The sequence below is a fragment of the Cottoperca gobio genome, chromosome 11 (assembly GCF_900634415.1).
Source record: "Cottoperca gobio chromosome 11, fCotGob3.1, whole genome shotgun sequence".
NCBI lineage: Eukaryota > Metazoa > Chordata > Actinopteri > Perciformes > Bovichtidae > Cottoperca > Cottoperca gobio.
This window is the reverse complement of record NC_041365.1, coordinates 14,521,944-14,546,382: the sequence shown is the minus strand read 5'-3', so window position 1 is coordinate 14,546,382 and position 24,439 is coordinate 14,521,944. Positions and strand designations below refer to the sequence as shown.

The 24,439-nt window shown below is 38.7% G+C and overlaps 1 protein-coding gene across 1 annotated transcript; it reads left to right on the top strand.

Annotated features, from left to right (window-relative positions):
• The first annotated feature begins 552 nt into the window (after window positions 1-552).
• LOC115016059 (chitin synthase chs-1-like) lies at window positions 553-23,023 on the top strand. Its single transcript, XM_029443723.1, has 25 exons — window positions 553-578; window positions 1,434-1,569; window positions 1,705-1,893; window positions 2,036-2,912; window positions 3,035-3,218; window positions 3,405-3,500; window positions 3,850-4,011; window positions 4,127-4,301; window positions 4,441-4,495; window positions 4,609-4,806; window positions 4,998-5,198; window positions 5,312-5,427; window positions 5,800-5,968; window positions 6,118-6,297; window positions 6,426-6,704; window positions 6,822-6,993; window positions 7,087-7,121; window positions 7,231-7,295; window positions 7,501-7,611; window positions 7,703-7,917; window positions 8,035-8,122; window positions 8,611-8,715; window positions 11,832-11,939; window positions 22,087-22,275; window positions 22,769-23,023. The coding sequence occupies exons 1-25, from the start codon at window positions 553-555 to the stop codon at window positions 23,021-23,023; spliced, it is 4,386 nt and encodes a 1,461-aa protein (XP_029299583.1).
• The last annotated feature ends 1,416 nt before the right edge of the window (window positions 23,024-24,439 follow it).

Here is a 24,439-nt window from a genome sequence, read left to right as displayed (position 1 = left end):
ATATATTCATACTCACCAGAGGGGGGCTCCTAATGATGGGGACAAAATGTCCTCTTGACCAACACTTAGGGCAAGAATATTCATGCTACTCACAGAATGAATCCTTGTAGTTTGGTGGAGCTTTTTTTTTAATCTTCTTTATAATGCTACTAAACCAAATTTCCACTTGTAGACAAGAAATATCTTAATCTAATCTAGGCTTTAATCTCAAGAGCTACATTTACAAAATGTTTTTCTATTAGTGTACATTATATAGGTAATGATGTACCATTAATGGCATCATAATGACTCATTTAGTACAGGAAAGTCCTCAAGCAATTGCAATGGCAATTATCATTCAAACACATCAAACCTGCTTTTGAACCACACACTTTGCTACCTGTCGGTATCCTGCTAGTTCCTTGTCCCTCCCTCATCCATGTCATGTCACACTCAAATCTTTTAACTGTTTTTGACATTACCTCACTCTGTTTTGAGTCGAATGTTTGAATGTGAGTATTTAAGCTCCTGTGCCACTCACAGCATTCATTTGAAATCAGAACTGAAGGAAGGATGGACAGAGATGGAGATACACCGAAGTAAGTATACCATTTTACTATTGTTATCTTTATTATTATTATTATTATTATTATTATTATTATTATTATTATTATTATAATAATATTATTATTATTATTATTATTATTTTTATTATTATTATTTTTTTGACTTTTTTATATTTCAGTAATATTAGTACATTTTTGGGTATTACCTAAATATTTTATTTAGATATGAAATAATGTGAAAATAATGAATGATCAGCAAGCCATAAACTTTGTTTGTTTTTTATTCTGTAATTCTGCAGTTGCAGTTATTTATATTTTAAATTAGTTAAATTAGTTATGGACTTATTTAAGCAGAAAATGTTAAAAGATTGTTTAGGTCATTTTCTTTCCTATAAGCTTTGTATAATAAAGTATTTATAATTCATTATAATAAAGCTATAAGCAGAGAAGTAGATACGTATTTTCTGCAATTATCATTTATTATTTTGACTTCTTCCATGAAGACATATTTTAAATAATTACAACTGTGTTATATCATATTTTCTTTCATTATGTGTTTCTTATATCTGCTTATAACTACATTATAGTTTGTTACTTGATTGCTGGTGTGGAAAGAAATATTTTTCTGGATTACTGCTTGAGATAAAAGTCATCAAAAGTCTTTACAAATGATGTTTTTAATCAATAATATTTCATTTAACTAACATTGTTTAACCAACTAACTATCTATCTATCTATCTATCTATCTATCTATCCATCATTTGTCATTCTTTCCCCCCCCCTTTAACATTGTTATTTTTAAAATGCATTCTTTTTCTACTTCCTACCTCACTAGTTTTCCATCTAACTTCCTACTTCAGACTTTGACATTGTAATGTCTTTATGTAGGCGTCCGTGGGATACCTGTCGAGAGGTTCCCTTCATTGAAGATGAACAGACGCCATGGAAGATGATCAAACTATTAAAGTTTATCTCTCTGTGTGTCGTGGCTGTGGCCGTGTTTGGATTGGCGCTATGTAGCAAGGTTTGCTTTTATTCATTATTCATTTTCATTACATTAAGTTAGACACCCCAGGCATTGTCTTTGGAGCAGCTGCTCTCATATCACTGTATTAACTAACTGATTAAATGATTCAAACTTTGTCTTACACTGTTCCAGACTTCATTCCTCCTCCTCATTACCTTGTCCAATGAAGGCACAAAAACCCTCCCAGATGACATGAAACCTGTTGCTCTGCTTTGTATCGGCTGCACTCTTATCACTTCCAGCATCTTGCTATTTCTCAAAAGTACATGGAAGGCGTGTTACAAAACATCAAAGCTGCCAAGAAAATCGACTATTGCCCTGGTGAGACAACTTAATTTCATCTTTGACCAATGCCAAAAACAGAGCCTGGCAGGCAACCTGTAAATTTCCCCGTTCTGATTTTGAACCTGACTCTTTCCTTTATTGTGTAGTTGAATTTAATCATCTTTTGCTTCCTCTTCAGATTCTGTTCTTTGAATTCCTCGTGGCTGTGGGTGCAGCAATTCTCACCATTGTGGCAATGCCACACTTGGACATTGTGACCAACGTGGCGATACTGAACGGTGTAGCTGTCCTGTCTGCGCTCCTACAGGTGATCACTCAGTGCACCGCCAAAGAAAGAAACCGCTTCCTTGTGCCATCCATCACCGCCTTCATCCTCATTTTGCTCGGTTACGTCCTCTTCCTCATCTTATACATCATGAAGGATCCTACTGATATTAAGATGGCCATTTGGGTGGGTCTGGCTGTTGGTGGGTCCTTCTTGGTGTCTTTCAACTGGTGGGAGAGCTATTTGAGACTGATCAGCAAGAACAGCAGCTCCGTCTTTTTCAAAGAGCTGTGTATAGACATGACTAAGTGCCAGAACTTGCTGAACATCGTCTCCAGCCTGCTCAGGATCGTTGTGACCGCCTGTGTGCTCGGAGCTTACGTCCCTCTGGCGCAAATGGACTGGGACATTGTGACATCCATCCCAAGACGTGAGACAAAAATTATAGCCATCATCATTGGGGTCCAGCTGGTCTCCTCTGCACTCTGTCATTGGTTTTCTTTGGTAGCGTGCAAGATGCATGCCCTGCGACGATGCTTCATTCTGCCTTTGTACCTGTCATCTCTGGCCGTCATGGTTCTGTTCATCGTCCCTGTTATCGTTTACTATCAAGACTACAAAATAAGTCTGAACGGGACTGCAATCAACTTCACTGGCTACTGCAATGAAGTTGTAGATGGAAGGAACCAAAACCTGACTGGCAGTGTGTTCCCACATCTGGTTTTGGATGTTACACACACTCTGTGCTTCTTGGACATGTCCAAGATAACTGACATTGGCCTACTAACAGGTAATAAAGTAGATCCTGGTCTAAGTTACTATTTTTTTGGATACACTAAAAAACTTCAAGATATTGTAGAGACGAATGTAAAGTTGGAATTTCCGTCTGAAGTGTTTGTTAATCTTATTCAGGTTCAGCAGTGTCCTGGTGGCTCGGCCTTGTGTTGGCCACTCTCCATCTGTGGTACCTCAAAGTCTATCGTATCCAGCGGACCCAAGACCTGTTCACCAGGAGGCTGTATGAAGGGGCTTTTATCGAGCAATCCCTGCTCCTCAACACCCGATTCGACATCCAGACCAAAAACAGGACAAAGAAGTAAGTGTGGGTAGGAGTAATCCTTTATTTTGATCATCACAAGAATCATCTAAAGGAAGGTTGTTGATTCTTAACAGGGTGTTTGGAAATATGAGGTTGTTTAGTAAAGGCTATCCAGTTATATCATCTCATCTCCAATCAAAACTGTGTGTCTCACTTCTCATTTGCAAATCTTGCCACGTTTAGTTTCAGGAAATTTGATACGGCGATGGTGTATCTGTGTGCGACCATGTGGCACGAAACCTACGATGAGATGATGAACATCATTATTTCAATTTTCAGGTACGTTTTTTTAATTGATCATCTTTCCATTCCTCTAACTCTATCTCTGTTGATTCCCTGAGGTAAATTATTTTTTGCGATAAAATGGAATTGTGAAAAGTCTTCAAGAAATAGCATGAATTCAGTTTCTTGCTTGACACTTTTACATATTATCTACAATATAAAATGCGATCCTTGCAAATCATTTGAAAAAAATGCCACAAAAAAATTGTTGCTCAATTGTTGCTGTCCCAGGATTTTATTTTCCAAGAGTGTCCTTGGCCAATGTACTCTTAACAACCGCAACATTTACTTTACCACAGCAGATTTTCAAACAGTTCCTTTCTTTACGTTTCTCTGAACACTGCAGACTGGACAGGTATAGACCAAAGATAGAGCCAAAGTACACTGATTTCACCTTTGATGCCCATATCTACTTTGATGACGCATTCGATGAAGTGAAGGGGAGTCAGGGGCGTCACCTCAACAAATATGCAAAGGATCTTGTGAAAATCCTCACCGAAGTTTATAGGTAAGAACCATGTTTACAGATGATCTAGATACAGTGCATTTTAGTGTTAAGTATAAAAAATGAGTCCAATTTTACTACCTATTACTATCAAAGTTTTCTCATTATCTGTCATCAGCATCTTCACCAACATCGATCAGATGTTCTTCAAAAATAATCAGAAAATCACTGAGCAGAAGGTCATAATGACACCGTATGGGGGTCGTCTGGTGATCACCATGCCTCAAGGGAACCTAATCACGGTTCACTTCAAGGACAAGCAACTCATCCGCCACAAGAAGAGATGGTCTCAGGTAGGAAATAATGACTGTGACTTTACATGTACCATTTACAGTTCACATTGGAACATATTTCGATGTCATGCTTGACAATGCTAGAACACTTGAATTGTGCTAAACATTGTTTTCCTAATTTCTATTTCTTATTTTTCAGGTCATGTACCTTTACTATCTTCTGGGCTGGAAACTCATGGCCAAATATCACAAACGCTGGCAGAAGGGAGGGGACGAGGCAGAGCTGAAAGCAGATGTTCAGGTGAGATAAGAGAAACATCTAAAACTTTTGTGGATTTTTTTTGATAAGCTCAAACACGCATCACAGTTTTTAAAAATAAAAACCCAAATGTAAATCAAAACAAACTGTGCCTGCTCCTCCAGAAAGAGAAACACAACACCTACATCCTGGCTTTAGATGGGGACACAGACTTCCAACCAGTTGCTGTGATGCTGCTCATTGATCGTCTGAAAATGTACCCACGTGTTGGCGCAGCCTGTGGCAGGATTCATCCCACCGGATCAGGTTGGCACATTGTAAAATTAAGATAAACTAGGAGGAGGAAGGAAAAAAAACAAACAAATACAATATTAAACAACCAATCATACAAACAAATAGCTCTAAGAGCCTCTACTGAATCTGAAAAACTAACAGTGATTACCACTGAACAGACATTTATGTTGAAGTTTGACAATACTTCTGTGTTTCCTCTGCAGGTCCTGCAGTGTGGTTCCAGAAGTTTGAGTACGCTGTCAGTCATTGGCTGCAGAAGACAGCGGAGCACGTGATTGGCTGTGTGTTGTGCAGCCCCGGCTGCTTTAGCCTGTTCAGAGCAGAGGCGCTGATGGACGACAATGTAATGAAGAAATACTCCACCAAGTCCATGGAGGCGAGCGACTACATCCAGTACGACCAAGGTAACATGTTGTTTGATAAGACTTCCTGTTTCTCACTCAGTCTTGGTGATATCTTTCACAATTGGTCTCCCCCTCCGCCTACCACATATAAATACATTTTCTGTTTCCTGCAGGTGAGGACCGCTGGCTGTGTACTTTGCTGCTGAAGCAGGGATGGAGAGTAGAGTACAACGCGGCATCTGATGCTTACACCAACGCACCTGAGGACTTCAAAGAACTCTACAACCAGGTGAATACCCACAACGATTGGGAAAATTGATATATTTTTTAATATCAGAATCATCTATTACATTACAGGCCATTTAGCAGACACTCTTATCCAGAGCAAATTACATTGAACTAAGTACAGGGACAGTCTCCCTGGAGCAGCTCAGGATTAAGTACCTTGCTCAGGGGTACAATGGTGGCAGCCTGGTATTGAACTCCCAACCTTCTAGTGTTTTGATTAGAAGGGGTATCACTAGACCACTAGGCCATAACCACCATGATACATCAATCCATCTATGAATACAGATCTCGTTGGGTAGAAGCTGTCACTGAACCAAACTTCATATTATCATAGAATAGAATAGACATGCTAACGATTATATGACATCTTCAGCGTCGGCGATGGGGACCGTCCACACTGGCCAACGTGATTGATCTGCTGGGCTCCACCACAACCATTTCCAAAAGAAACCCGTCCATTTCCAGAGCCTTCATGTTCTACCAGCTCTTTGCCATCACCTCAGCCATCTTGGCCCCTGCCACCATTTGTCTTTTGATTGCAGGTTGGTGTTTTGTGTTTTTGGACATAATCTCTGTACATACAACCTTATACATACTTTTGCTGGACATATGATTATCTTAAGAATGTTTCAATTGCATTTAAATAGATATACAATTAAAGTGTGTATGTGTCTTCCATTGTGGCCTCCAGGTAGTTTGACCTTCATTCTTAGCATGCATGCCAGCGGTGCCCTGGTCCTGGCTGTGATACCACCTGTCATCTTCCTGATTCTTTGCTTCTATGTGAAATCGGACACTCAGATCACTATTGCAGGAGTCATGAGTATCATATATGCATTCCTCATGTTGATAGTGACAATGTCCATTATTGGTAAGTTATATTCAAACAGTTATAACTTTTTGCACACACACGTGCAGCAACTTTAGCAGATATTTTTAGAGGATCTGCTTGAAGCTGTTTTAATCCTAAAAACTCTCCATTCCTTTATCTTTCTTCAGGCTCAATGGTGAAGGACAAGACCATCCTTACACCAAGCAGCATTTTCATCATTGCCATGGCCATCATTTACATCATCACTGCAGTAATGCATCCTCAGGAAATCCAGCTGTTGTTCCACGGCTTTCTCTACATCATCTGCATCCCCAGCGCCTACCTCCTGCTTATCATCTACTCCATGGTCAACATGAACAATGTGTCCTGGGGCACGCGGGAGACGAAACCTGCCGGTGGAGCTGCCACACCTGAGCCTGCCGCCAAGCAAACAAAAACCCAGAAAGGTAGATATCAGATTGACACCAAAAAATTGTTTATTGTCATGCCACTCACTGTGGAACTCTAAATCTGTATTATTGTTTGTAATGACTGAGTTGAAGCTGATCTTCACCCCCTTGCAGCCAAAAGCACCTTCCAACAGCTCTTCTCGTGGTGCAAATGCTGTAAAAGATCCAATCAGACATCTGGAGGTGAGCAGCTCGCTGTCAGCCACGAGGTCCTGATCATACAGCCTGGATCCCAGCCCCAAAACACTAATGTGGAGGACGAAAGGACCCCAGGGGAAGAGCAGAGGTAAGTCCTGAAGGTGGAACAGCGAGTGAAGTGTAATGAGCCAGTATTACAAAGTGTGAGAGGATACAAACACTTTTTCTGTTTGTTCTTCAGGATGGTGGATTCTGCTTTCGACTCACCAATCCAATGTAAGTTTAAACAATTTGACCAAAATCTGCATTATTTTCTTTTCAAAAAGAAATTCCAGCTCACTTGCACAGCTCTTCTAATACCCTCTTGTCTTGCTCTTCTCTCCAGGTTGGATCACACAACTCCAGAGTGAGTGCAATGATATGCAGCTGCAGAAGGAATCACTCGACAAGGTTTGTACCTCTCGTTTTTTCAGGATAGCGCGATCAATTGCCTCTGAATCGCATTGTCAAAATGATGTTCACCATATGCAGGTGAAAACTGATCTTAATATGACATTGAGGCATTTGCAGTAGTTATTTTTTTGTTACGTGCTGCGTCTAAACATGCACAAATAACCAAATAATTAATTGAAAGGGTTCCTGTGTTTCTCTGCAGGATGAGGAGGAGTTCTGGATAGAGCTTCAGAAGAAGTACCTGGAACCTCTGCAGGACGACAAAGAGAGACAGAAAAAGATTATCAATGACCTGCGAGAGCTGAGAAACAAGGTAGGAGTTTGGAGCTGAACTACAGTACATATCTAACAGAAAACCACTGTGCAATTAATCTTAAATTGATCATGATTCTCATAACACACAGATAAACTTTGCCTTCTTCACCTTGAACGCCCTCTGGCTTGTTGCAACATTTACCCTCCAAATCTTCGAGGCCTCCTTCTCCATCAAGATCCCCAAGGTCAACTTCGACCTGGAGCCCACCGATGAAGACATAACAATCGATCCCATTGGCTTCATGTTCATTCTGGGATTTGCGACCTCAGTTGTGATCCAGTTCCTTACTATGTTCTACCACAGGTGACCACTTGCATTAAATAAACTTGTTTCTCATCTACAGGGTTTTGATTTTAATGATGTTCATATGTACGTTAATCTTTTTAATGAATCTAACTTTCTTGTTCTGTCTTCACCCAGAATTTACACTCTGATACATTATGTGGCCTTTCTGGGCACAGAGCTCATAAAGCACGAACCTGATAAACCAGAACCACCAGGCAAAAAGGTATTTACAACTGTTACTGTTGTTTCATCTACTACTGTAACTAGAGCAGCTACTCGTACAGCTACTGCTGCTGCTTCTACTACTGTTGTCGCCTCTTTTACTATGCCTAATACTGCTGCTACTCTACAATTACTATTGTGAAAACTTGCAATGATACTAGAATGATCAATCATTCTTTATTCTTCGTTTATTGCAAATGTACTAAAATGCACAAAACGTAGTGAGAAAACTTAGTAAAGGTTGTGCACAGTAATACGTTATTGTGAATTCTAACACCAACATTCATTTTTATTTTTAAAAGAGTTACTTATCTCCACAAAGAACGCTATACGTAAGCTGCAAATATTAGAAAAGAACATATAATTGCCCTACACTACTTATCATTAATTAATGAATCACGCCAACCTGGAATGTACTGACGAGAACAACACCAGAAGTGTTCCAGGTGGCAATTAAATTAATTAAGTGTTCCTTTTGTCTCCTCCCAGGAAGTATCTGTTTCTGAATCTGACTCCACCACCGACAACAACTCAGATGCGGACTCTGAAATTGATGACAGTGATGATGATGATATGTACTTTAGAAGTAGTCATGTAGGGACTATGTTGTAAACACAGACTCTGTCCACAACACTTTATGGCACTTTAAAATGTACACTGTATGTGAGATTTGACAAAAATAATTATGTTTATTATTTATTTATAGAAAATTGTACAGCAAGAACAACACAACATTGTAAAACTGTTTGTGTGTGTTAGTATGTGTGAGTCTGTGTGTTGTGTGCAACTAGTACAAGCACCAGACAACATCAACACTGTTGATGCTATTTATGAAAGATAATATTGAAGGTATGTTATACTGTAAATCTTAGTTGGCTTTGAGTTAGCTCCCTCTGTGTTTAATACACTGTAATGTATTTATTAATAATGTAGACACAGTACTGACAGTATACAGTATGGACTGTATGCATATACTGTTACAGACAAACTAATGAAGTTATTTTAATGGTGAAAAAAGTCAGAGAAATCTTGTCAGAAGTTGCCCAAATCATCACATGAATCCTGGGAATCAGGGATGTCACAAATCAGAGATTATTTAATATAAAGCCCAATTAATTTAATAATTGTCTGATTTTGAACTGTAAAAAAGAAGCTGCTGGTAAAATTATGTGTATGCAAGTCTAACGAGCATTAGCAATTACCATTACAAGTACAAAATGTTTAATTTACTAATGTAAAATGATGTTTTATGCTTTTTATTTGTATATTTTAATGCAAAGATAAGAGTGTACTGTTTAGGTTGTTTTGTTCTAGTTATATTTTGTTCTTGCTTTTTTAAATAAAGCACTTTGTAACAAAGTTTTTATGACTCTTTAAATGTGAATATTTTTTAGGTGACTTTGCTGTTATAATTGTGAATGTTTGCAACGTTTACTGTAGATAGCTAAATAATTATGTTTCATATTTGACATTGAAAGAGAAAGAAGAGAGAGAAAAAAAAAAAAGTCAATATACTTTAGCTCCTAAAGTATTTCTCTCGGCTGTTTCACATCATTCTCTTCAAGTCGACAGACAATTCCTCTGGCTGTCTAACCTGTAAGACCAGAAGAAGTGTAGTTAATTACAGTATATCTCAAAAGTGAGTACACCCTTTAGATTTTTGCAAATATTCTGTTATATCCTTTCAGGGGATAACATTATCCTACTGAAACTTTGATATAACTTAAAGTAGTCGGTGTGCTGCTTGAATAACAGTATAGATTTATTGTCCTTTGAAAATTACTCAGTACACAGCTGTTAATGTCTAAACAGCTGGCAACAAAAGTGAGTACACCCCATAGTGAACATGCCCTAATTGTGCCCAATGATGTTGTTTTCCCGCCCTGGTGTCATGTGACTCGTTAGTGTTACAAGGATTCAGGTGTAAATGATAAGCAGGGCTGTTAAATTTGGTGTTTTGGGCACAATTCTCTCTGAATGCTGGACAACATGGCACCTCATGGCAAGGAACTCTCTGAGCGGCTGAAAAAAAGGATTATTGCGCTTCACAAAGATGGCCTTGGCTATAAGAAGATTGCCAACACCATGAAAATGAGTTGCAGCACAGTGGCTAAGATCATACAGCGGTTTTCCAGGACAGGTTCCACTCGGAACAGGCCTCGCCAGGGTCGACCAAAGAAGTTGAGTCCACGTGCTCAGCGTCATATCCAGAGGTTGGTTTCCAAAAATAGACGTGCGAGTGCTTCCAGCATTGCTGCAGAGGTTGCAGAAGTGGGATGTCAGCCTGTCAGTGCCCAGACCATACGCCGCACACTGCATCAAATCGGTTTGTATGGCCGTCGCCCCAGACAGAAGCCCCTTCTGAAACCGATGCATAAGAAAGCCCGCAAACAGTTTGCTGAAGACAATGAATCCAAGAACATGAGTTACTGGAACCATGTCCTGTGGTCTGATGAGACCAAAATAAACCTGTTTGGGTCAGATGGTGTCCGGCGTGTGTGGCGGCACCCTGGTGAGGAGTACCAAGACAAATGTGTTTTGCCTACAGTCAAGCATGGTGGTGGCAGCATCATGGTCTGGGGCTGCATGAGTGCTGCCGGCACTGGGGAGCTGCATTTCATTGAGGGACACATGAATTCCAATATATACTGTGACATCCTGCCGCAGAGCATGATCCCCTCTCTTCGGAAACTGGGCCGTAGGGCAGTTTTCCAACATGATAATGACCCTAAACACACCTCCAAGATGACAACGGCCTTGCTGAAGAAGCTGAAGGTTAAGGTGATGGACTGGCCAAGTATGTCTCCAGACCTAAACCCAATTGAGCACATGTGGGGCATCCTCAAGAGGAAGGTGGAGGAGTGCAAGGTGTCCAACATCCGTGCGCTCCGTGATGTCGTCGTGGAGGAGTGGAAGAAGATTCCAGAAGCAACCTGTGCAGCTCTGGTGAATTCCATGCCCAGGAGGGTTAAAGCAGTGCTAGATAACAATGGTGGTCACACAAAATATTGACACTTTGGGCACAATTTAGACATGTTCACTATGGGGTGTACTCACTTTTGTTGCCAGCTGTTTAGACATTAACAGCTGTGTACTGAGTAATTTTCAAAGGACAATAAATCTATACTGTTATTCAAGCAGCACACTGACTACTTTAAGTTATATCAAAGTTTCAGTAGGATAATGTTATCCCCTGAAAGGATATAACAGAATATTTGCAAAAATCTAAAGGGTGTACTCACTTTTGAGATATACTGTATATAAAACATTTGTTATGTGACTTCACAGTTCCTCTAAATAAAGACAACAGTTATTATCTGCAACTAAAAGGTCAAGTAGTTAAAAAGCAGCAAATATTTTATTTATTTATTTTGAAACTATTTTCAGTAAAAAAATAATTAATCAGTGAATTTGCGCGATTTGTTTAAAATATGTATATCTATGAATATACGTATACAGTATATAATATCAAAAGATTTAGTTATTTAAGGCCTCGAGACAAGTTTAGGTACTGACCCATAGATGCACCTCTCAAGAGTCTCTTTCCAGGGCCACGCTCTCATAAGGCATACTTCATAAAGGTTCAAAAGTTGTAACTAAGGTCTGTATAACCTCCGTCAACATGTTATGTTGTTATGTTTTTCGGTTTCTTCAAATTCAGTTTTACTTCCGTTGACATTGTGAGATTCATGTGGTGTCGGAATAATCAGAAAAATGTGGACGCGCCCGCCCCCTGCCCTCACCTCCCCCAACACAGCCACCCAGACTGTCCCCATGAACAATGCAACCCCCCTCCCCCCACCATCACTGAAGATCAGGTAATAATAATAATAATAATAATAATAAATTGTATTTATAAAGCGCCTTTCAAAGCTAAAAGCAATCTAAAGGCGCTAAAATGCAGGACAACAACAAAAACAACAACAACAGACATAAGATTTTACGTAAAGGCTTTTGTGAAAAGAAAGGTTTTTAGGCTCTTCTTGAAGGGGTCGGTGGCCTGTGGAGCCCTCAGGTGTTCTGGGAGGGAATTCCAGAGGTGAGGAGCGGCTGAACAGAAGGCCCATGGTGCGGAGCTTGGTCCTGGGGAGGTGGAGCAAAGTTTTTTTAGAGGAGCGGAGGTTGCGTGTGGAGGTTTGTTGGGGGAGGCGTTCCTTGAGATACGGAGGAGCATTTCCATGTATGCACTGATGGGTGAGTAGGGAGATTTTGTATTCGATCCTGAATGCGACAGGAAGCCTGTGGAGGGAGTGGAGAATGGGTGTGATGTGATTATATTTTCGCACCCTCATCAGGATCCTAGCGGTGCTGTTCTGGATATATTGAAGCTTTTGAAGGCTCCCGCTTGGAATCCCAATGAGGAGAGCGTTGCAGTAGTCCAACCTTGAGGAGACAAAGGCATGGACGAGTTGTTCAGCATCTGAGTGTGGGGCGGAGTTTTGCAATGTTCCTGAGGTGGTAGAAGGAGGTCTTGCACAGATGTTTGATGTGGGTGTCAAAGGTCAGATGAGGGTCAAATCTTACACCTAGGTTGGTATGTTTTGACCAGAAAAGGTGATGTGGGTTATGGGGGAAGACTGGACCTGGTGTGGTGTGCCAACTAAAATAGCCTCTGTTTTTGAACTATTTAATTGAAGGAAATTGTCTTTCATCCATGCCTTTATCTCCTCAAAGCAGGTGTTTAATGATGATGATGATGATGATGATGATGATAATGATGATGAAGATGTTGACAGTGGGGCTTGCATGTGGCATCAGGTCGATGTTTATATATAGCTGTGTGTCATCAGCGTAGCAATGGAATGGTATTCCATGCTGGCTGATGACACGGTCAATGGGCAGAGTGTAGAGGGTGAACAGAGTGGGGCTGAGAACCGACCCTTGAGGGACACCACAGGTTACTGGGTGTATCTGCGAACTTGCACCTTCCAAGGATACATACTCTGTTCTTCCAGAGAGGTAGGACTGGAATCAACTCAGGGCAGAGTCAGACAGTCCGATGGTGTAGTGGAGGCGCTGAAGGAGGATCTGATGGTCGACCTTGTCGAACGCTGCAGTCAGATCCAGGAGGATGAGGAGAGATGGGAAGCCAGCGTCAGCCGCCATCAGCAAGTCGTTTGTGACCCTGACCAGAGCTGTTTCGGTGCTGTGGGCGGAACGGAAACCGGACTGGAATTTCTCAAAGAGGCAGTTGGCTTTGAGATGGTCCTGAAGCTGGCCTGCAACTAATTTTTCCAATACCTTTGATAAAAATGGCAGGTTGGAGATGGGCCTGTAGTTGGTGAGGACACCGAACATCCTTCTCCTTCCGTCATTAATATATCGGAGTGAGAGCAGGTTCGTCTCATAGTGCTATTGTCATTCATCTGTTGATGAATTAAGGCTTGGGTAGTAAACATTGGATAAGCCAGCAAGAGTAAGCTAGATATTTTATATTATCAAACCAAAAAACCCAGCCCAATGCTGCCAACTCTTTCCTAATGAAAGTAGTGAGCAGCACTAGCTCCAAAAGTTCTCTAAATCTAAAGAGAAAGTTGCCATGTTGGCAACTCTAAAAGCTCGTCCTTTAAGGCCTCCCTCCAAAACCACTGCCCCAACATTATCATTATGAACGTAAACATATCATATTGATCATTAACAACCAACATGGCTAATATTAGTACTCACAGCTGTCAAGATAGCAGCTTGTGGAAGACTCCAGTGACCCGCAATGTACCAGCCACAGACACAGGAAGTCAGAGCATTTGATTTATTGATTGCTGTCGGAATGTATTTTGACAACTTTAATTAAAGGATAACAATGTTGTGTGCAAAGCAACAGCAATGTAAAATCCATAGTGCAGTCATGAAGGCCTACAAAAAACACAACAAAAATTCAATAGTTAATATTCCTGCATTATTTTGGTAGAAGAATTTGTTTTTGTGTGCTCCTGAAAACAGGCATTTGTACAGCCATGTTAGCAGCTCCGTGAGGCTATATTCTGCACAACAATGCTTTGAGCTAAATGCTAACGCTAGCAAAGCAACATGCTCACAATGACAATGCAAACATGATGATATTTAGCAAGTATATCTTAGTTTATATCTTAGCTTAATTTGCTAGCTAGACATTAGCACTACATACACAGCATTACCCACCTACCTTCATAAAAGTTATTTTAAATGTGTTTTTTTTATAAACTGTCAGGAATGAGAAGAGAAAACGGTGGGGTGGAAGTAGCATTTCCTAAATGACTTTACTTACAAATTTAACAGTGATTAGTTGTCAGGGGTTCAACATGTCAGTGTTGGAGAACAATGCAGCAGTATATGTATAATCAAAGACAATACAAATTGCCAACATTCTTTGAGCTTACATGTTGAAATCAGACAAAGTTGATAGGTGGCGAAGCCCAAGCACTTTCAAGACACGGAAAAGGTCAAATGTGTTAAACTTCCACCAAAAAGATCCTTTATGTTGATGAAATGATGTCAATATAATAGGTATTTGTTTTTTAAGATGATGAAAAAAGAAAACAACACCCTACGGATTACTGGACAGTAAAGCTGCTCTAATCAATATTTCTTATCAATGTATTGTAATGTAAAAGGTACCTTCGTAGTGATGACCTCGCACACAATTATTACCCAACTCTGGAGTTCCCTTCAAAGCATTTGTACGTGCATCATTCTTAGCTGCATGCAGCGAAACAAGCTCTAATAAACCCACACTACCTGCTTAGCACCAAATTATTATTGCTGAGAGTAATTACATACTTTGAAATGCTTTTAATAAAGCAGGATTAAATGTAATCATACAAACAATAATTAAACTCTGGAGTGTGTGGGTGGTTAAGAGGTAAGGCTCACGTATGCAAATCATTAAGTATGACCTTTAAAAAGGCCGGCCCTGCCTTTAATTCTAAAATTAGAAAAAGAAAATCTTCAATTGAATCATCATTTTCCCACTAAACAAGCAGTAGATAATGTTTGTTAGTTGGTGCAGAGGGGCTCTACTTTGCATTTAAAGTGTTACATTTTAAAAGATCAATTCCATTTACATTTTCTTTATTATAAGGCAGTCTAGCTGTTAACCACTTTCATGACTTGGTCTCCATGGTAAAACAGATTTTTTACCGAAGCATCTTTGTCCGAATGCTGCTTTACAAATGAACTAACTTTGCTTTGTGTTTAGTGCTAAAGCATGTTGAATTCCTCACACATCATAGGACTGTCATGCCCACAACTGTTGGATGTTTTCCCAGATATGTAAGCTAACAGTGAACAGTGGCAGAACAACACAATGCTAAAGAGATACTTAAAGCACAAAGAGTTCAGTCTGGTCTGATATTAATGATGGAAAATGTAATTCATCTGAAACATATGAACCAGATTAACTATCTACGTCACATAAATGTAATAATCACGTGCATACACTCTCGCTCTAAACCGTACGGATTGGCAGGGCCCTCATCCTGTGGTGAGTCACTGATTCAACTGAATTGAGAGGCTAGTGAGGGAATGAGATGCAGGTGAGCAGTTGAGACGGGAAGGTCAGGTAACTGCTGGGCTGAGGAGGACAATAGGAAACAGGTGAGAAGATGGGTGGGGCAGTCAGGTGGCCTTTACAGCTGGACAGATTTCTTGGCAAAAACACTTCAAAATTAAAATCCTTTGGATGCAGGTTTACATTTTCCCTCATCAACTCACGTCTTTTATATCATTCATTCTGCTGGGAAGATATTTTGACAGAGAAACAAAAAGGAATAAAATGTTTTTGAAATAAAATCTACATTTGAAAGACTGTAAACAGACATAAATGCATGTACACAATATAATGTATGTGTATTGAAGATATATGGAGCGTAACAACACATTAGACAGACATTACAAGTTCACACATCTGCATGCCACTAGAGAGCAGCAACAGCACCTCAGAGAAATGATGTGTCACATTTCTAGAAACTTTAATTACAGTCACATGCACAAGACTGAAACACACACACACACACACACACACACACACACACACACACACACACACACACACACACACACACACACACACACACACACACACACACACGCACACACACACACACACACACATACTGCTTTGATGCACTGATACATCAACTCTATACAAACACATTGAAAGGGCCTCGGTTTGTTTCAAGCAGTTTGCCTTTACCATATCACAACAAACCAACAATGATGTAATCATAGAGACACTGTGTGCCATTATAAATCCAGAGATTTCTAGTAAGGTGACTCTGATCATGCTTCCGTACAAAACTCTCAGGTCATTTGGGACAAGTTTGTTTTACAGTTCTGAGGGTTAGAACAAAAATGGTGAAACCACAAATCTATAACAAGATTTGAAAAGATTTCAACTCTACTCTTTAACTCTACCCTTTTTCACGCAGCTAATTTCTTTTGTATTCAAACTGAGGTTTTTATTTCTGCACATCACCCCAAATAATAAAAACATTATACTATCTGATTAAAGTCAGTTCTGATGGTTAGGTGCATGGTTCTGATGCATGTTACTAACTCGTCTGGTTCATGAATCGTGGCTGAGCCTGTTGCCCTGCTCCTACCTGAAGCGCACGATAAAACATTTTTTGGAATTACCGGGAAGCTTTCTTTTGGATCCATCTTTTTCATATTTGATCACATCATGTTGTAATTTTACTATGTTGTTTATTCTCAACACATGCCATCTATTGCATGTCTGTCCGTCCTGGGAGAGGGATCCCTCCTCAGTTGCTCTCCCTGTGGTTTCTTCCATTTTTCCCCCTTTAATTGTGGGATTTCTTTTAGGGAGCTTTTCCTTGTGCGATTTGAGGGTCTAAGGACAGAGGGTGTTGTTTGCTGTACAGTCTGTAAAGCCTTCTGAGACAAATGTGTAATTTGTGATGTTGGGCTATAATAATAAATATGACTTTATTTGATTTGTCTTCACGCTAAAGCAACTCTCACAAAACCCGTCCAACTAGACACACCACATAGTTATTTTAAATGATACCTTGCATGCTCATAATAGTTACCTCTATGCTGTCAACATGTGCAATTATAATGACATTTACTCTTCAGGCACACACAGAGTACACGGACAAGTATGTGAACAATGACAATTGCGTCACAGCTGCTTGTCTATGTTATGCATTGGAAAAAGCAAAGGATATCACAAACCTTACCTAATTCAAAGTCAAACTTATTTTGTGTTCCTTCCTTTTATTGTTTTCGCTTGTTTTCTCTTTGTCTTCCATGTCTTAAACTCTCAAAGACACTGATTTAACTTACCTTGAAATTAACTGCATATTAACCCTTTATCTTCTATTGGGAGACATGCCAAGTACTAGACTACATCAAAACCTCCACCATCTTCCCCCGAACCCAAGAAACCAAGGTCCACAGGACTTAGAAAATTTAGACCCGTTGCCCTGATCTCTGGTAACAAAGTTATGTGAACGCCTCGTAATGACCAACCTCAAAACTATCACTGATCCACTCCTGGACGCCCTGCTGTTTGCTTACAGTGCTTCCAGGTCTGTAGACGTCGCATTCAACATGGCCCTTCATTTCCAGGACATGGACTCTGTCTTTAACACTATCAAATATGGTGCCAGATGGTTGTGGAAAAAAGGAGGAAAACATATTAAAGATAAAACAACATATTTTAAACTGGGGAATGGCTTTTCCCATTACAATCCTCTGTACCAGTGATATCATTTGCCTTAGATTAGATTTTATTGAGTGTATTTGTGATACATTTACACAAGCACCCCCTAATTAAGCCGTACACATTTAACTCTCAGCACAAACATCCACTTGCTTAGCTGTGGGGTTTACAGTGCATCTACCGCTATATGTGCAGACAGTTTATGAGCCATCAAGGGGGCAATATAACACACACAAGTTGCACAGTGGTCGGGTTAAATGGTAATCTTTCCCTAAATTTAAGAGTGCCTAAACATACACATAAGAAATTGTAATTGTGTGTTAGGTGCTAATAGCAGATATTGTATTGTAAGACTGGAGATTGTGGGGAAAGATATTACGTACTGTACATTGCCAGTGAACATTTTACACTTTTGCCAGATAAGTTAATTAATGTTTCTTTACTAAATTGAAAAAAATGTTGTATCTCGACGGCATTACATTTCCACCAAAACATATTTGCTGTTGCAAATGAATGATATACACTGCAAGATAGCTGCATTTGCTTAAGTTTTCTTAATTTAGTCACAATATATTTATTTTGGTACAGATTGGTATGTACTGTATGTTATTTGTGTTGTTTGTTCTATTTCCATTTAACAACTTTAGGAAGCACTTTCATGATGGGCTGAACCTGCATTGATATTGAGTTTAGCAGATGTTTTTGTTCACAATATCAATTATATGACTCAAGCGAGTGCATACGTACACTATGCCCTTTCATTGTTTCACTCCCTGGTTATAACAAACCCTGTGAAACTATAGAGATTAAACCTTGCATGTCAAACATAGTCTGAAGTACTAGTTAAGAGTTCAGTAGAAGGATGGAGGTAGGAACAAAACTAGATGTGGCCCCTTCTGGTTCTTAGGGGTAGGGACCCACATCAACGTCCCAAGGGCATGAAGTTGTAGTAGATGTTGAGGGTGTATGGTGATTATGAGGGATGAGTACTAGACTTGACTAGGCCGTCTTCATCCCATTATTTATTATATATTTATCAGTCATTAAGTCATTAAGTAACCCTTAATGACTTAAGTTCTATTCGCAATAATGACCGTGTTAGCTTGCTTCACATTATCCTGCTTATTACACGGCTACTTACTAAATTAATCAATAATTTGACACAAACTATTGATAAAGAAATGTTTTTATTGATGTAGTAATGATTGTATTGCTTCCACTAGGAAAAATAGTCCGTTAGATTCGATAGCAAAGTAACTCTGTAGCCTTCTTATGATTAGCAATTCATATTATGTCAAACTTTGAGAAATGTTGCCATATCCCAGCCCTGATAGCTGTGTAACTGGCAGTAGAGAAGACAAGGAAAGAAAGCAACAGTCTGTTATGCATAGCAACGGTCTGCTATACAGAAATGTAAGACCGTAGAATGTCGAAAATGACAAATCAGAAATGAGTATTCAACTAAGCCGTGTAATAATTATCATCATCTTCTCATAAAGTTAGGAAATATCACATATACCCATGGTATTTATCAGTTGTTACGATTCATTTGGTCATGAATCACTGTTAATATGGCAGGTAAACAAAAAAGCCACACCTTTATGTGTCATGACCTTTGACATATCCAAGACTGAGTCTTAAGAAAAGTATTTCTTTCTTAAGTGAAACTATTGCTTGTAGCATGCAAATGACTACAAAACCAGTTTGGTTACACAATGATTTGGTGTTCATTTTCTGTCATATCTGCTAATTCCAAGGTCAAGAATGAATCTTTAAGCATTTTATTTTGTCCATTACATAGAGCATATTTTCTTGCAACTTTCACATATAAAATACTTGAAAGCAACATGTACCCAGCATTGATCACATAACAAATGTTGTCCCACCTGTAATGAATATTTGAATGTTATTGTTTTGTAACAATAATTATATATGAAAAAGTATCCTTAAGATTTCTTTAGAAAACATTAACCCATCAAAACAGACACACTTTTTAATGAAGGCAAAAATGACATTATATTCAAGTATGTCACAAAATATGTTTCATAAACTTGATTTAATGATTTGATGAACTTGATTAGATGCTTTAATGCAGTTTATATGTTGTTTTTGGACTGTAACATTTCAGTTTCACTTGAATTAGAAAAGCCTTGAAGTACAGTATACAGTGAGGAGTTTTTAACCACTAATAACTGTGACTAATTAATAATATGATTAGCTTGCCTGTGATAAAAACCACAGGCAAGCTAATTGTATTATTCTTTTTGAGGCCAGAGTATTAATTATATTATACGTTTTATAATGAATATGTGCTGTTAGCCGCAAGGTAAAACATTTTTATTTTTATTTTGTATGAAAACTGCGACAGTAAGTGTTTCAAGTGGAACAGGGTTGCCTTGAAACAAGGTTGCCTTGAGGTGGTCTTGTTTGCCCTTGTGTGACTGGTTCTCCAGTAGCATCAATCATGTTTGGGTGTGCCATCTGATGACTGAACAGGATTGTGCTTCAGCTGTCATTCAACTATCACGCACTGTAAATTGTTACCTAGATAGGAACGGTGATCAAAGTGTTCACACTTGTCAGAAACATGGAGGAAGATAAACGCTTACCCAAGTGAGTAGAGAAACGTTGATACATCTCTATTATTTATTTTATAAATTAATTAGATATTACCAAAAGTATAAATCAATTATTTGTGAAGTAAATGATTATTTATAAAGCATTTTAGTGATATTTCATTATGTGAATATTTTACCCTCCTTATTTAATAATATTTCTATTCCTTAAGCTGAAATTTGAAAATGATTTTGAAGTAATATTGTTCTGTAAATTGATTTAGTCAAAAATGGAAGAATGCATCTGAAATTTAAAGAAACGGATCGCTTTGAAACTGTAAATGGAAGAAAAGCTTTCATGAAAAAAAGTAATTGAAATGACATTACATTACAGTTCACTTAGCTGACGCTTTTGAACTGTAATGTAATGTCATTTCAATTAAATGAGATTTTGAAATGAAAATTAAACATTTTAGCTGAAGAATTTCCTCCTTTTTATAATTTTTTATTCCAGTGAGTCTTACCGTTGTGATGATTATAATGTTCACTTTCCGTTGATGCTGACTCAGAGAGATGTTGATTCAACTATGAAGTAGTTTTTGAGGCTATATATATATATATATATATGGACAATATATAGCCAGATATATAAATATCAATATATATCATTATATATACATTTTTATATGACACTTATTGTGGCTCAATCATGAGATCATTTTTGAAGCTTCAGTTTTGTTGGATTCGATTGAAGCTGCTGGTTCATGATATTGTGACCACAATCTGTAGCCTTCATACTTCACTGGGGAAGAATGAAATATGATATATCCATATTCACATTTATGCTTGAATGAAAAATGAACACATTTTAGGTAACTTTTTTTTTTTTATACTTACGAAAAAAGATGTGGACTCGTATACCTTGATGATATGGGAACAAATGAATGTATTTATCAAGATAATATATATAGATACATATTTAGATATGAAATATTTTAGCAGTATATCCATCCCTCTCTTCTTTCTCTCTCTTTAAATATAGATGCATACATTATGAGATTCTCATAGTTTTGTACACTTCCTTGTTCATTTTTTATCCATTTTTTTCATAACTAATTTAGTTATTCTCTAAATCAGTTTTATATATATTCATTTATCTTTTTTACACTTACATACAACCTTCTTTCTACCCTGCTATTTACCCATCAATCATCATTATCTTCCTTTACACATGCTGAATGGTACTTTCAAACAAAATTATTTTTCTACCAACAGTAACTTCAGACTTTGACATTTTGGTGTTTTTATTTAGAAAGCCGTGGGATACCTGTCGAGAGGTCCCCAATATTCAAGATGAACGGACGCCATGGAAGATGATCAAACTACTACAGGCCATCACTCTGTGTATCGTCGCTTTGTTTGTGTTTGGGTTGGCTGTGTGTAGCAAGGTTTGTTCAATATAAATGCTTATGCTTATATGTGTTTACCTGTTCTGCACAAACACACATTTTCACTAACAAATAATGAGTATTGACTGTCTATACTTAAATTACAAATCAGCCACTTTATAAGGTTTAAAATTGACTTAATAAAATTCTATATTTGTATAAAACTGAAGTTCATCCTACATTTATCATTCCCAACACTATTAATCTGCTTAATCCCATGAATTTGCAGTTAAAAGTTAACTGATTATTTTAGATAAAAGTAAGCACTTATATATATATCTTTCTTCTCTGTTTCCAGTCGTCTTTCCTCCTCCTCATCACCTTGTCCAATGAGGGGACCAAGACCATTCCAGATGAGCAGAAACCTGTCGCTCTGCTGTGTATCGGCTGTGTTCTCATCGCGTCTAGTGTGCTTCTCTTCACAAAGAGCCTCTGGAAGGCGTGTTACAAAACCTCAAAGATGCCGGCCAAAAAAACTCTAGCTTTGGTGAGAACAACTTCTTAACTGTCCCTCTGTTTTGGACCAAACTTCCAACCTGACACACAACCCTTACTTTTACACTGTTTGCATGTCACATAACATGTTTATCCTCATTGTCTCCTCTAATGTACTGCACAGTGAAAATCACCAGATTTTTGCCGTTTCAAACACTATCAAGCTTACCCTACACTTAGTTATGCCGATACCATGAATTAGACTTGTAGATGTGATACAGTTACTTGAAATGTTATCTTTGAAATATTTTTAGTTAAATGTCAAACTACCAGTTAAAAGGCCTTTTAAATTTCAGTCCACTTACCAGGAATTATTTTAATACAATTGTTTTAAGTCAGTTAGAAACCATTTTAATAGTTATATCATATTATAGGAATGTAAAGCTGAACTGATGCCTAAAGAGAAAATATGAACCTATAAAATCTCTCTATAAAATATTTTTCCTAAATATATTGTCAATGTTCTACTTCTGCTTCCTCTTCAGGTTCTGTTCTTTGAATTCCTCGTGGCTGTGGGTGCAGCAATTCTCACCATCGTAGCAATGCCACACTTGGACATTGTGACCAACGTGGCGATACTGAACGGTGTAGCTGTTCTTTCTGCGCTCCTACAGGTGATCACTCAGTGCACCGCCAAAGAAAGAAACCGCTTCCTTGTGCCATCCATCACCGCCTTCATCCTCATTTTGCTCGGTTACGTCCTGCTTCCTCATCTTATACATCATGAAGGATCCTACTGATATCAAGATGGCCATTTGGGTGGGTCTGGCTGTTGGTGGGTCCTTCTTGGTGTCTTTCAACTGGTGGGAGAGCTATTTGAGACTGATCAGCAAGAATAGCAGCTCCGTCTTTTTCAAAGAGCTGTGTATAGACATGACTAAGTGCCAGAACTTGCTGAACATCGTCTCCAGCCTGCTCAGGATTGTTGTGACCGCCTGTGTGCTCGGAGCTTACGTCCCTCTGGCGCAAATGGACTGGGACATCGTGACATCCATCCCAAGACGTGAGACAAAAATGATAGCCATCATCATTGGGGTCCAGCTGGTCTCCTCTGCACTCTGTCATTGGTTTTCTTTGGTAGCGTGCAAGATGCATGCCCTGCGACGATGCTTCATTCTGCCTTTGCACCTGGCCTCTCTGGCCGTCATGGTTCTGTTCATCGTCCCTGTTATCGTTTACTATCAAGACTACAAAATAAGTCTGAACGGGACTGCAATCAACTTCACTGGCTACTGCAATGAAGTTGTAGATGGAAGGAACCAAAACATGACTGGCAGTGTGTTCCCACATCTGGTTTTGGATGTCACACACACTCTGTGCTTCTTGGACATGTCCAAGATAACTGACATTGGCCTACTGACAGGTAATAAGCTGGAGTTTCAGAGTGACAACTTACATTAGGAGATAACTCAGGATTTTTTTTATTGCATGTAAAGGTTTTATAAGTTTTACAGTTAACACTCACTTAAAATGCACGTATGATAAGTTGTGGGGGGTTCGATGCAAGTTATTTAGGTCACCATGTCCTTTATTGGCATCAAAAATATTTGAGAAATTGGAAGTCGCACGTAGAATTTTCCTTTAATCGTTTCATTCATCTTTCCTCAGGCTCAGCAGTGTCCTGGTGGCTCGGTCTTGTGTTGGCCACTCTCCACCTCTGGTACCTCAGTCTGTATCGCATCCAGAGGACACAGGACTTGTTCATCCGAAGGCTGTATGAAGGAGGATTTTTAGAACAGTCACTGCTTCTAAACACTCGATTTGATATCCAAACGACTGGAAAGAGGAAGAAGTAAGTGTGGAAACTGTGTGTGTGTTGGAACGATCAGGAATACCATACAAAGTGAGGTTCATAGACAATAGTTTTAAGTTTTGACTTTTTTTAATAGTTAAAATATGACAAGGTTAGGTTTCTGGTTCTGGCTAGTTTAAGATTAAATTGAGTTAAAGATGATGGGAATATAAAATAATTCCAAATGTGTAGAAAAATACCATTAAACTGTCAAATGCCATGACATACTTAAATAACAATAATAAATCTTCAAAAAAATCATGATCATAATAAGTTAATAATAATAATAATAATAATAATAATAAAATAAGTCTTTCTCAGCTTTAAAAAGCTCAATTAATCTCTTTCATATCCTTTATTTTAC

What these genes read in the sequence shown, in the direction of transcription:
- LOC115016059 (XM_029443723.1), top strand. Translation starts at nt 553, where the DNA reads ATGGACAGAGATGGAGATACACCGAA. An exon ending in GCAAACAAAAACCCAGAAAG is followed by an intron (nt 6,705 to 6,821) that starts GTAGATATCAGA and finishes ACCCCCTTGCAG; the next exon opens with CCAAAAGCACCTTCCAACAG. An exon ending in AGAAGGAATCACTCGACAAG is followed by an intron (nt 7,296 to 7,500) that starts GTTTGTACCTCT and finishes GTTTCTCTGCAG; the next exon opens with GATGAGGAGGAGTTCTGGAT.